Source organism: Notolepis coatsorum (genome assembly GCF_963971535.1).
Source record: "Notolepis coatsorum genome assembly, chromosome: 8".
Taxonomy (NCBI): Eukaryota; Metazoa; Chordata; class Actinopteri; order Aulopiformes; family Paralepididae; genus Notolepis; species Notolepis coatsorum.
In genome coordinates, this window is record NC_140172.1 from 109164650 (window position 1) to 109178879 (window position 14230).

The following is a 14230-nucleotide window of genomic DNA, read 5'->3' on the forward strand; positions in this document are numbered from 1 at the left end:
TGGTGTGTGTATATGAAATCCATTACAGTGAGCTGATGATGGTGTGTGTATATGAAATCCATTACAATGAGCTGATGATGGTGTGTGTATATGAAATCCATGACAGTAAGCTGATGATTGTGTGTGTATATGAAATCCATGACAGTAAGCTGATGATGGTGTGTGTACCTGTATATGAAATCCATTAGTGAGCTGATGATGGCGTGTCCAATAAAATTTTTGGTCATAAAGGTTCTTAGTCTCACACTACCTCAAAGTCCTCTTAAGTGGACTCCAAATAGAATCCAATAAGTATCCAATTCTCCTTCTCTTTTTCCCATCCATTGTTATTGACACCAAACGTACTGTATAAGAGTTTCTACCAATATACAAAAAAACACCACAGCTTGTTGTTGGTTGTGCTCCGTTTTCATCTGACCAGACTTGTAATGCTGTATTTAATGATTTCCTCCTCTTCATATCCTTGTCAGGTGTCACGTTTCTATGCCAGGCTAGTATGTGAAGTGAAATGCATGAGTTCAAACCTAGCTCTTTCATGTTAGCTAAGCTACTGTATCTTGGTGCATTCCCTTTCTTGCAAACAAGTTAACGTCATCATACAGCCAGACAGGTTACAACACAGTCCAGCTATCAGCTGATCTATTTAAATTCAGTTGTAAGTTATAACGTACATTTTCAACCGCGATATTCTTATATTATATTTTGTCTACTTTGTCTTATGACTATGTTGTTTTGATTTAGTTGACTTCAATTTTGGCTTATGAAATGATATATTAGGCTGTTGTTCTCACAGCACCTGGCGGCGTGGTGAGCCGACAACAACCTGGCCCTCAACACCAAGAAAACCAAGGAGCTCATTGTGGACTTCAAGAAGACCAGAGCCAGCACACATGCCCTGCCCACATCAACGGGACGGAGGTTGAGCATGTCTCCAGCTTCAAATTCCTGGGAGTCCACATCTCTGAGGACCTCTTTTGAAACCTCAACACATCACTGGTCAAGAAGGCTCACCAGTGCCTCTTCTTCCTGAGGAGACTGAGGAAAGCCTGTCCCCTCAGATTCTGCTGAACTTCTACCGGTGTGCCATAGAATGTATACTCACCAATTGCACTGCCTCTGACTGACCAGAAGGCACTGTAGAGGGTGGTGAAAACCACCCAACACATCACTGGTATGGCGGTACATCACTGAGTCTATCCACCACAAGCGGTGAGGAAGGCATGCAGCATTGTCAAGGACACCTCTCATCCCAATCAGAGGTGGGACGCTACAGGAACCTCCACTCCAAGTCAAGCAGACTCAGGAACAGCTTATTTCCCTCAGCTGTCATCTCTCTGAACTCTGTGCCACGTTGTTGACAGCCCCGCCCCCCACCATATAAACTCTGAACTCTGACTCCTATTGCCTACATCCTACCCATACTGTACGACTCTGAACTCGGTTGCCTATACTTAATTTATACCTATGCTTTTCAATGTCTACAACTGCCCTACATTGTAATCATAATAATCATAACTACCCACCTCATTCTATAGTCTACCCATCTCTCTGTATGATAACATGTACGACAGTGCTGTATATATACCCATATTTATATTCTTCTATTTACCCCACATATTTGTCTGAATATAGGCCTACCTGCATATAACCCCTATATACTTACTTATACACCTGCATATAATCCTTAGCTCTGTATGATAGCATGTACAAATGCTATACCAAATATATTATTTATGTATTTATGTCAATTCCACCTTGATCCTACAATGATTTCATATCGATCCAGCTGATCAGCGTGTGTGGTGTTCAAAACGAATGCTGTTAATGGCGATCAAAGCATCAAAAAACGACCCCCCCCCCCTTTCATGCATTCATGATGAAACATAATACCTATTATGTACATTTGATTTGGAAATAGTAGCGTGTCCAGGCGAGAAACGCCAACGCTTATAGCAGAATTCGTGTAGCGCCCTCTAACTCAGCTTTTCAGGAATTAGCCCGGATCACTCCTAAACTATACAATATTCACCGCAGGATAACGCGCAAACGTAAACATGAAAAAATTATCTCTTTTTTTGCATGTTCGACAGGAGAAAGTGAAATGACCATAGTATTGTCCCCATAGGCCATAGCTATAATATAGAATATAGATATAGCTCTCCAAACATAGTGACGCACAGTGAAAATAGGCTATGGAAAGCTGGCGCATTATACAGGGATAAGGGTAATGGCTGGCGCTGAAAGTGTTAAGTGGTTGTAGCGGGAGCATGTCTATGTTCCCCGGGTCCTATGTTTCCGGGTTCTATGTTCCCCGGGTTCTATGTTCCCCGCTTTGATTGATTGATTGATTGAACATTTTAGACCACCAGCCCTGATTCCAAACTCTAACCCTAACCAATTCGAAAGAGGGCCTAAGCTTAACCAGTTCGAAACAAGGCGGACATTAATAATTAATAAAATAATAAAAATTAATCAAATTTTCAATCTATTAATCAATCAAGCGGGGAACATGGGACCCGGGGAACATAGGACCCAGGGAACATAGGGATGATCCCGTTGTAGCTACGGCTGTGGGGGTGCTGGAGACATGATCCAATATGCTTTTATATGCATGAGTCTCCTGAACACGGAGCGACCAATCCCAAGTTGATCGGCACTTTCTCGGCCGAGCTATAGTCACGTTTTCGAACCTACTCCTGAACTACGCATGCGCAGATTAATGAACCTAGATCTCTGGACAATCCAGAGAAACTCCGTGGGCAATCTGCGCATGCGGAGCTCGGGAGTAGGTGTGGAGAAATGACTATAGCTCGGCCGAGAAAGTGCAGATCGACTTGCGTTTGGTCGCTCTGTGTTCAGGAGACTCTCAGGCATAGAAATGCCAATTGTATCCTGTCTCCACCACCCCCACAGCCGTAGCTACAACCACTTAATGTCAAGGCTCTCATCCACATTCATTCATTTTCTCCCCCCACTCTCTCCTCCATGATTTCAGAATACCGGAAGTAATGGAACTAGGCAAAATCTGCATATGGCTCGCTGATAACAAACTATCATTACACATGGGCAAAACAGAGTCCATTCTCTTCGGTTCAAATAACAAACTCAGCAAGACCGACGGCTTCTCAGTTACAGTGGGTGACAATATTGTCACAAGGAAAGACGAAATTACCTACCTGGGTTCCATCCTAGAGGCAAATCTTTCCTGTGACAAAATGGCATCCAATGTAATAAAAAAAGTCAACCAACGAACTAGATTCTTGTACCGGATCTCCTCTCTGGTAAACAAGAATACCCTGAAGACTCTGGCAGGAGCACTCATTCAAGGGTACTATGACTATGCGTGCACCTCATGGCACCAAAGCACCTCAAAGGCGCTTAAAACAAAATTACAAACATCACAAAACAAACTGGTCAGACTACTACTTGACCTGAACCCCAGAACCCACCTCACCCCTGCCCACTTTGACAACCTAGGATGGCTTAGAGTAGACGACAGAGTACAGCAACTTGCAATGGGCCTGGTCTACAAGATACACTATACGACCGGGGTGCCCATGTACATGTCAAAATACTTCCCAAAGGTCAGTGAATACCACAACCACTACACCAGAGGAAGCTCAACAAATCATGTTAAACCCAGATTCGGCTCAAACAAGGGACTAAACACGTTTCGCAATTATGCCACAACAATGTGGAACGCCCTACCCAAAGCTGTAAAGGAATGTGAATCACTGCCCACATTCAAAACCGCTCTTAAAGAGCACCTACGGGAGGCTGCAATTCGAAACTGGCCACCGTAAATGCCCAAAACCCCCACCACCTCCTAATAGACACCTCCTCCCCACCGCATGTATATATTCCCTCCCCGCCGTATGTATATTTCTCTCCCACCCACCCACCCCCTCCTAATGTACAGTCCCCTCCCCATCATATGTATATACTCTGTCAGGATCTAGGGGTAACAGTACTGTATATTTGAATACCGCTTATGTCACAAATGTATCAGTACTAAATACCTATATGTCCCTATGCCATAAATGTCATGTATGTTGTGTATGTCATAAATGTCTATATGAATTGAAAATGGGGGACCCTGATGGAAACAAGACAAACGACTTTCTCAGGTCTGCATCCCCTTAACAATTGTATGTATTGAGCCGTACTGTATTGTACCCATTCTGCAATCTGTTAAATAAAGTTTTCATTCATTCATTCAATGGTCTATAGACTGAAGGCGACGTTATTTTTTTTCGTAACCGCATTTTGCGGAGACGCTCTCTGATTGGCCACTGACTGACGCTCTCTGATTGGCCACTGACATGTGCGCCCAATCGCGTGACGAGCTGTGTCTTTGCCCATTTCCGGGTCTAACAGCCTGCAAACTACCTAATGCCTAGTTGATCACTGGTTAAGCTTAGGCGACTCTTTCGAAGTTGGTTAAGGTTAGAGTTTGGAATCAGGCTGGTGTTCTATCGCCATGCTCTAAGACAAACTCTAACCTTAACCAACTTCGAAAGAGTGCCTAAGCTTAACCAGTGAAAGAAACAGGCGTCACACGATTGGGCGCACATGTCACATGAAGTGGCCAATCAGAGAGCGTCTCCGCAAAATGCGGCTACGAAAAAAGAATAACGCTTCTATTCACAACATGAATATTCATGTCACTGCCGCTCACGTGACGGCCGTCGTCGTCGCCAGTCGCCACGTGACTGTAACGCATGCCTCTTTTACTTCCGGTGTACACACGTTGTTGCGTCTTCTATCGTGCTTGCTTCTACCAACAAGCCCAAAGTAAAGAATAACCATGCCTAAAGCCAAGAGCGCAGGTAAACGAAAGAAGTTCGACTACAATCAAGACAGAAAGAAACTCAAGAAGCAGCACTTTAAGAAGCAAGCTCCGAGGATTGAAAAGTAAGTAGATTAATAATTTGGCCTAGCAGGCAGCCACCCTAACGTTGCTAGCAAGCTAAATAGCAGTATGTGTGGAATGGATGCTGCTGCTTGTGTCAGATGTTATGATGCGCCATTACTATAACAGGCAAACACACTAGAATGTCCTTTCATGCGGGAGTGTTTGTTAATTATAAACAATAAGTGCAAAACACATCTAGACAACCGCATGGTTGTGGCCCTTAACTGGCCGAGACTAGCAGGGCTGCATGGTTCTAAAGGTGAGACGCCATCCGACAACAAGCCCAATTCCATTCACTTGTCTTGTGGTGGTGAGAGTGAAACCCCGTTGAATAAGGCCATGTCTGTGTTTCCCTTCCAAATATGATTGATTGAATACTAAATAAACCTATGTATGGGAAACATTATACTGACACCTACTGGTATATTGCATACCCTAATTTGCTGTACTTAATTGCTTATTGAAACTGATTTGGCAGTAGGTTTGCCTTATAATGCACTTCGTTGTAATGTTAGGAATATACTCCTAACACAGAGAGAAATGCGAAAAGCCTTTGCAGTCAAGGAACAGTTTACCTCTTATTAAGTGACAAAACAAATTATCCAGAGAAGCGTGAATAAACCCAGATCAATGCATCACTTGAATGACATTGAGTTTCCAGTTCATAATGAGTTTCCACTTCATATGGGGAGAAAAAGGGAAAGCAGGAGACAGACACTTCATCTGTGGGGAACTTCATTGAGACATTAACGCAAACACCAATTCTGTGTCCCAAATTGTACAGTTTGGTGTGAGTGAGTATTTGATCAATTATCTTTTACTGTGTACAGTGATATTTAGATAATTTGTTTTGAGGTTATTGGTGAAAGATAATTGAAAGACAATCCACTATTCTTCATTAAATCAATCTTGACAACATGCTTTATGTGTCAAACGATGCAGAAAACATTTCGCTTGCATTACTGATATGTTACACATCATGGCTTTTGGTATTGGATCTTAATATTTTAAAGCTCTTGGCCACCAGCTACAGCTAGTTCAGAATGTCACTGCTAAAATTCTAACGTGTTCTACAAATTCTCAGGTCTCTGCATTGGCTTCCAGTGTGTTATGGAATTGACTTCAAAATACTGCTAGGCTGAGTGGCGCAGTGGGCAAGGCGCTCGCCACTAACGCAGGGGATGCTGGTATCTAGCCCAGCTCTCTGCGTTGCTACCGGCTTGGCCGGTCGTCATACTAACACAATTGGCAGTGTTGGAGGGTGGGAAAGCCGGTGGGTGGGGATTGGACGTTGTGGACAGCGACTCCTACAGGTCGGTTGGTGCGCCTGTACAGCAGAATCAGGAAGTATCGGGGGCAGTGTGAGCTTCCCACGCATTACTCCTCGCCACTGAGAGATTGCGCTGTACAGGTGAAAAGATGCGACAGCAGCCTCCTCGTGTACCGGAGGGGACACGTGATGCAAGGCTTGGTCCTCACTGCAGCCGACCAGTGGGAGGCATGGTCTAGCAACGTTCGAGACAGGGGAGGGGAGAATTGGCGAGGTGAAATTGGGATGGGAGAAAAATAAAAAATAAGGAGAAAAAGTGGATAAAAAAAAATAATACTGCTAGTCTATAAATCACTCTGGTTTAGGGCCAAAATACATCTGACTTGCTTCCACACTGATGAACCCGCTCTAGACCTCTCTAAGGTCATTTGGGATCTGCTAATTGTCCCTAGTAGAGTGAAGACAAAATGTGGTAAAAGTAACAGCATTTAGTTATTATTATGCTACACATCGTTGGAACAAACCTCCAGAAGAGCTCAGATTTGCTCCAACTCTATTGTAAAAAAAAAAATGGGGTAAACATTTCTGTTTTCAGCATTGCCTTTCATTAAAGCTGCTGTAAGTGGCATTTCTTTGTTTGTTAAAATAAGTGGTCTACATGTTAAAATAATGGCTCTACACTCCGACAGCCATCACTGATATAGTGTTTGGTCAGTAACATGGGTCTCCCATTCCCTCCGCTCTGCAATACACACAAAATAAATTTTCTGGTATCCCTTCCCACTTTATCCAATAAGGAGAGAGAATAAGTAAAAAACATATCTAGAGTTCTCTCTCCTGATTGGATAAAGTGGAAAGGGATACCAGAAATTTTTTTCCCCGTTTATTGCAGAGCGGAGGGACTGGAAGACCTGCGTTATTTCTAAACCTAGCCGCATTTCTGGCAGACGCTCTCTGATTGGCACTGACGCTCTCTGATTGGCCACTGACACGTTTGCCCAATCGCGTGACGAGCTGTGTCTTTGCCCATTTCCACGTCAAACAGCCTGCAAACTACCTGGCGTTCTATCGCCATGCTCTAAGACAAACTCTAACCTTAACCAACTTCGAAAGAGTGCCTAAGCTTAACCGTCGAAAGAACTTGCCGTCACGCTCTAAGACAAACTAACCTTAACCAACTTCGAAAGAGTGCCTAAGCTTAACCAGTGTAGAAACAGGCGTCGGCCAATCAGAGAGCGTCTTGCCAGAAATGCGGCTAGGTTTAGAAATAACGCGGAAGACCCATGGTACTGAGTGACCAAACACTATCAGTGATGGCTGTCAGAATGTAGACAGTATTTAACACTTATTTATATATATATAAAATACCACTTGCAGCACTTTTTTAATTTAAATTAAATGACTGGTAGTGAGTGAAGCCCACTGATCAAGTCAAATGTTGACTTTTATTCTTGTTTATGCTTTTTTAAATCCTCTTCATGATCCGATTTGTATTCCTTTTATCTATTTTTTGTAAAGCACGTTGAATTTACCTCTTACTATGAAATGTAATATAATATAAATAACCCTGCCACGTCTTGTCTTACAGTACACACATCCGAAATGCATGGGATAACAAACAGTCTATGGCAAAGAACTTGCAGGACATGGGCCTGTCGCATGATCCCAACCGTGCTCTCCCGATAAAAAAACAGAAGGTAAGTAAATGTTGTAGTTCTTGTTTAATTTGAACAATAGTTCGATGTCTGGAGGCCATGAAGTGTATTTATAATTGGTTCTTTGTGTGTCTCGATCAGGTCCTTGCTTTGGAGAATGCCACTATTGTGAGGAAGCCATATATTCTCGACCGTAAGGATTTCCCCCCTTAATTATTCTTAACATAATGTTTATGTCCCTTTTTATTATTATCTTTATATATATCCTTTTATTTAAATGTATTTATTATTCTTTACTAATGCTCCCTCCTAGCGAGTATTTGACTTCCCTTTGTGATGTCAAATGGTGCAAGTAAAAAGCAAACCTCTGGAGTTAAGTTAAGAGTTAAGCTATATTTAACCAAAACCTCTGATCATCACTCTGTATGTGTGGTCTTTGAGCAGAGCTGGAGGAAGAAGCCAGTCGACCAGAGAAAGACACCAAGACGTTATCTGCAGACATTATCCTGTATGTGCAGCACATGGTCCGAGAACACTGCGACGACTACAAGGTAAAGATCCAGGCTTTTAACCCTGTGCTCATTTAAAGGACTGCTCAGCAGATTTTCAACCATTTCTATTATGTGTATTTGTCGTAGTATGACATGCTTATGCTAGTGTTTTTCGGTGGAGAGGCGTGTTCCGCAATGGAATCGTTGTTACCCAGAGCAACAGTTTCAGGAACAAAAGTTTACTTTTGTTTTGTTTACCGCTTGCTTTTGCATTATATCATGGTGAAATGTATACAATTATTATAGTGACGGATACATATATTGTGCGTCCCTAGTACTTTCTTTTTATGACTATCTCCTTGTTTTCCCTCTGCAGGCCATGGCCAGAGATGAGAAGAATTACTATCAAGACACACCCAAGCAGATCAAGAGGAAGATTGATGAGTATAAGCGCTGCCATCCAGATCACTATGCTGCCTTCATGGCAGTACTGGTCAGTGAAACTGTTGAGATGCAAGATGTCACTGCATAGTAAATAACCAGTTAAACTGTCTAGGATGATGCATTAGAGGGAGCAACCTTGATGTGGACTTGAGATGCATTGAAGAGGAAAACTGTTCCCGTATTTTCCCTAATCCATCCTTGGGAAGTTGATTGGACATTGTACAAACCCTATTATAATACCCCATTATAATACAAGGATGGGAACCCACCTACCCATCCAGGGTTTTATTGGACATGCAACGCTTGACATTTTGTGTTTTAATTGAGATTTCTGTTTTATTGCTTTTTCTGTGTGATGCCCTGATCATGTCCCTTGTAGTATGAATGGTAAATAAACTATTGCCATTGTTTTATGTATACCATTGTGGACAATTACCTTTTACTGGTCAATGCAGGGTGCTGAAGTTATCCTGCGACGGAAGAAATCAACCCTGTCTGTTTCCACAATATTCCTATACTGTTGGGAAGAAGCACGCTCCTACATTACGTAGGGGCGACAGTGGCTCAGGAGGTAGAGCAGTCTGGTAGTCTGAAGGTTCCCGGTTCAATTCCCGCTCCTCCCGGGCAGCGTGTCGATGTGTCCTTGAGCAAGACACTTAAACCCCTAATTGCTCCCAATGTGCAGGTTGCCACCTTGCATGGTTGCCTCCGCCATCGGTGTGTGAGCGAATGGGTGAATGTGAGGAACAAAATTGTAAAGCGATTTGGATAAAAGCGCTATATAAATGCACCATTTACCATTTTAGGCGTGATCTTGAGGAGAGATCAGGACCTCTGTGCTACTCTGTGCTTTGTGTAGTACCTTTTTTTTCTTTCTCTCCTCGAAACACCACATAGACTGGCAATGTCACAGACTCATCCATTCACTCACTCCTGCCCTTAGTCATGTCCCGCAGGCGTGGCACTTTGTAAGACCAGTTACATTTATGTGAGAATGCTTTGCATCTGCCTGTGTGACATTGTGTGTCTATGAAGTGCTTTGCATCTAAGATACTAGTGTCATACTCTCTCGCACACTGCCCCTAGTGAGAGACTACGGTTCATATTCACAAAGCCTTACACAGTAAGGGCGGGATCCACAAAGAATGGATTGCACGCACGGTGCTAATTGCACCCTTACTTACAATTCATTATTAATTGAAAATGGGGGACACTGATGTAAACGAGACGAAAGTCTTTCTCTGGTCTGCATCCCCTTAACAATTGTGTGTATTGAGCCGTACTGTATTGTACCCATTCTGCAATCTGTTAATAAAATTGTCAATCAATCACCGCACAGTCTTGTTTACATCAGGGTCCCCCATTTTCAATTTAATAATGAATTGTAAGTAAGGGTGCAATTAGCACCATGCAATCTATTCTTTGTGAATCCCGCCGAGTGTGGGGTTTGCTTCAGTTGTTTACTTTGAATAAGGTCACGATGATGAGTGTTCCCGGTCACACTGACCGCAGATCAGCACTCCTACTGTAGGGAGCTTTAAGAATGTGAGTCCATGTTGTTTTTACAGAGGAGAACCTCACCCGTTAGCAGCTCTTTGTGCTAGGAAACACAAAAACCTGTATCGTGTAGAATTTTAAAAAGCACAATGATCTGCTACCTGGAAGTTCCATCATCCTATTGGCTGGACTTATGCTGGCTTTACTCTTAATATTTTCATAGTCGTAGACAAATTTCCAACATTGGAATAAAATGATATTAATGGACATTTGTGACATTGTTTCAAATATAATTTAGTGGATATAATCCAGTGTTAAAATAATTTGAGACTTGTAGAAATTGCAGCGTCTCATTTTATTTACATGCACTAAATCAAAAGATGTTTTTGTTCAGTGTGCACTCTGAAAAATTCAACACAAATACTGCATATAGAACGTTTCTGTACATGGTACACGTAATCAATTTAATTATACAAAGGATTATATTCTTGTGGGTCTGTACTTGTGTAGGCTACAGTATTTAAAAATGTAGATAGATTTAACATGCATTTTTGACTGTCGCAATAGAAAATAAAACAAGGATGCGAGATATCGTGGTGTTCCTTACTACACAAAGTCTTCTAATACGTTTTAACTGGAGTGAATACGATTGCTAAATCAGAGGTTGTTCAAGATGGTTCAAGTTTATCTTGACATTTTGAATGTTAAGTTTCCCCCCTCTTCACCTGATGCATGTTATTAGATAGTTGTCCTTCAGTTTCCCCAATAATGGCTTGTTAGTGTTGCCAATAATAGGCTTTTTGCTGACCAACTAACGTGCTTCCTTTTTGAAGTAGATACAAAGTACTGATCCAAGTACTTTACATTCACTTAAATGAAATGAACAATCTACAAAATGGGGCCTACCAACCTCACCTTCAATAATTTGTCATTTAACTACTTGCCTAATCCTTTCATTATCGTTAGATAGCATTGTGCTAGTTCAGTTCTTGCCATCCGTGACATTCATCAATACAGACCCAGAAAACATTTTGTCGTCAGTTGGCTGTGTATTGGCATTGGCCTAGTGCGTCTAACCTATGGCCCAAACAAAGTCAAAATGAACATTTATATAATGTCAGTTTTTAGAGCAATATTTCAACATCATCAACTGTGTTGAGATAAGATGATCTTTTCAGACGAAGACTATAGACACTACTTAATGCTTTAAAAAAGCATTTTCAGTGTCGGGGAAAGTCTTCCTACGTCAGAAATTATATTTTGGGCGAATGAAAGGCTTATCGATGTCATGCTGTAACGCAGCGTCAGTTGGCCCTGATGCTTCGGACCAATGCTGGCTGGGGAGTTACATGTATTATCTGGCAGTATTCACCGAAACCAAGGGACACTACTAGCAGCTAGTTTGAAGCTAGCTGTGCCCCCTTGGTTTCAGCGAGGAACGCTAACACATGTCATTAGAGAAACTGATTCCACAATGTAGCTCCAGTATATGGTAAAGAACAATAATCAAGGTTAAAAATGATAAACTTATCATTCACAATTACTTTTTAAAGGGAAAATACACCCTCAAATATAATTCACATGTTATTTCTATACACAGTAACATCGTACAGCTCGGTTTCAATTTGTGAATATGTACAAGTCTAGTGATGTCAGCTAAAGACAAATCCTTACTCCATAAACAATAAATAATGCAGTGTATGTGCATTTTACTGGGATATGGGTCCATTTTCTTTTTTTTATTGATCTTTTTCCCCCTCCATTTTTCCTCAGATTTTTCTCCCATCCCAATGTTAGTCGTATGCCAATTCCCAGTCCCTTCCCGGTCGCTGCGCTTTACCCCCCACAGTCAGATCATCTGGGAGAGTGGAGGCTACCACGTGCTTCCTCCGACACACGTCCAGCCAATCAACCGCTTCTTTTCACCTGGCAGCGCGGATCCTCCCTGAGAGGGCGTAGCGTGTGGGAGGACCACACTATCCCACTCAGGTCCTATCCGCGCTTAGCAGGCGCCCGGACCGAACTGTAGGAGTCGCTGTTTACAACGACCCGGACCCACCCTGCCAGCTTCTCCCACCCTCTAATACAGCCAATTGTATTAGTGTGAACGGCCAGCCAAGCTGGTGACAACCCCGGAGCTGTGAGCTGGATTCGAACAGGCGAATCCAGCTCACAGCTCCGGGGTTGGTGACGAACGCAATCTCCGCTACGCCACCTAACCGCTATGGGTCCATTTTCTAATTCATTGAGATAAAACTAATTTGGATGTAATGGCTAACTACTAACTACATTTCTGTGAGCCCACAATTCATTGTCAATGGAAGAACTTCAAAAAGTGTCCTTTGATGACATCAGTGGCGTCGTTTCAGTAAAAGGCAAGGTATGGCGAGGAGGGAGGGTGGTGGGGGGGGGGGGGGGTGGACTTTCTTTTGTCAAATCAGTTGTGCAATAGTCACTTTTGGTGAGTTGTTTCTATACAATTCAGTTATATGACATTTAGGCCACAGGACTACACAAGCATTTTTAGTATAGAAATATGTCAACAGACTAAAGCAGGGAACCACAATATTTTGCATACAATATTTCGCGCCATATCCGGATCGCATGAGTGATTATGGGGCCAAATTTCCGTTCGCATTGCTTAATTGGTAATTTGGTGTATACTATGCCCTTCAGCTTATGTGGAGCTACTATATTTTCTTCTAAATTTCTCCAGGATACTAATGCTTGGGGATCAAACCATGTTGTTAGTGGTCTTAAAGTGTACGCCTTAAAGTAGTGGTAGAAATCTGGAAATGCCATACCTCCGTCTGCTTTGTTTCTCTGTGCGGTGGATATTTTTATACGTGGTGGTTTGTTATTCCAAATAAATTTGTATGTGGAGGAGTGTAATTCTTTCCAGTAACCCTTTGGAGGGGTCGTATTTGATTTTGTTTTGGATTTTTATGTAATTGTGCTTCACCGTTTGGCTTATGGTGGGGAATATCTCAACTCCCAAACATCTAAATTGTTTTACCATCTGTATCTCTTTTGGGAGGGTTATATTTCTTTTTGCAGGGGCGTTAAGTGGGAGGAAGGCCGACTTTGGCCAATTTATCCTAAATCCCGATAGATCTCCAAAGTCCTCAATCAGCTTGAGAAGATGAGGCAATGCTGTGTTGGGGTTTTGCATGAACAGTATTACGTCGTCCGCATATAAACTAATTTTGTGTTGTGTGCCCTTGATTTTGATTGGTTCTATGGATTGGGATTGTCTTATATATTGTGCTAAAGGCTCTAATGATGGATCGAATAGTCCGGGACTAAGAGGGCAACCCTGTCTGGCTGAGCGTGATACCGGAAAGATTTTGGAGATGATTGTACCTGTTGTAATAAAAAAATAAAAAATTCTACCCTACATAAATGGCATAATCATACTCCCTTATTCAATAACAATGCACTCTGGATAGGAAAACAACCTATAAGATTCCCTAGATGGGAAAAGCAAGACATACACTCATTAGGAGACGTCTTCAATAAACAGGGTTTTTGTAGTTTCAATGAAATACGCAAAAAATTTAATCTCACCAAGTCCACATATTACTTTTACGCACAGTTATTGGCATGTTTGAAGGCTCACGGTGTTCCATTAAATATACCAATTGTACACCACAGATACCACAAATTCTTCTATGAAAGAGAGACATCAAGAGGTTTTGTTTCAGATTTTTATCATCAATTACTAACGTCCTCATATGAAACCCTCCACCTAGACTCCGTCTGGAGGAGGGATATACCAGACCTGGAAAGTTATTTTGATTGGCAAGAAGCCTGGGCAAATATTCGATTCACATCAAGGAACCCGGACCATCAACAAATCAATCTTAACTATATTCACAGGACATACTTGACTCCTATAAGACTGAAAAAATGGGTCTTATACAAGACTCCAAATGCTCCTTATGTACAAATGGGGACG

The 14230-nt window shown here is 42.1% G+C and overlaps 1 protein-coding gene across 1 annotated transcript; it reads left to right on the forward strand.

Moving 5' to 3' along the window:
* The first annotated feature begins 4745 nt into the window (after positions 1-4745).
* On the forward strand, positions 4746-9194 carry nop16 (NOP16 nucleolar protein homolog (yeast)). Its single transcript, XM_084319990.1, has 5 exons — positions 4746-4914; positions 7774-7882; positions 7982-8033; positions 8285-8391; positions 8708-9194. The coding sequence occupies exons 1-5, from the start codon at positions 4808-4810 to the stop codon at positions 8861-8863; spliced, it is 531 nt and encodes a 176-aa protein (XP_084176116.1). The 5' UTR covers positions 4746-4807; the 3' UTR covers positions 8864-9194.
* Positions 9195-14230: the final 5036 nt, after the last annotated feature.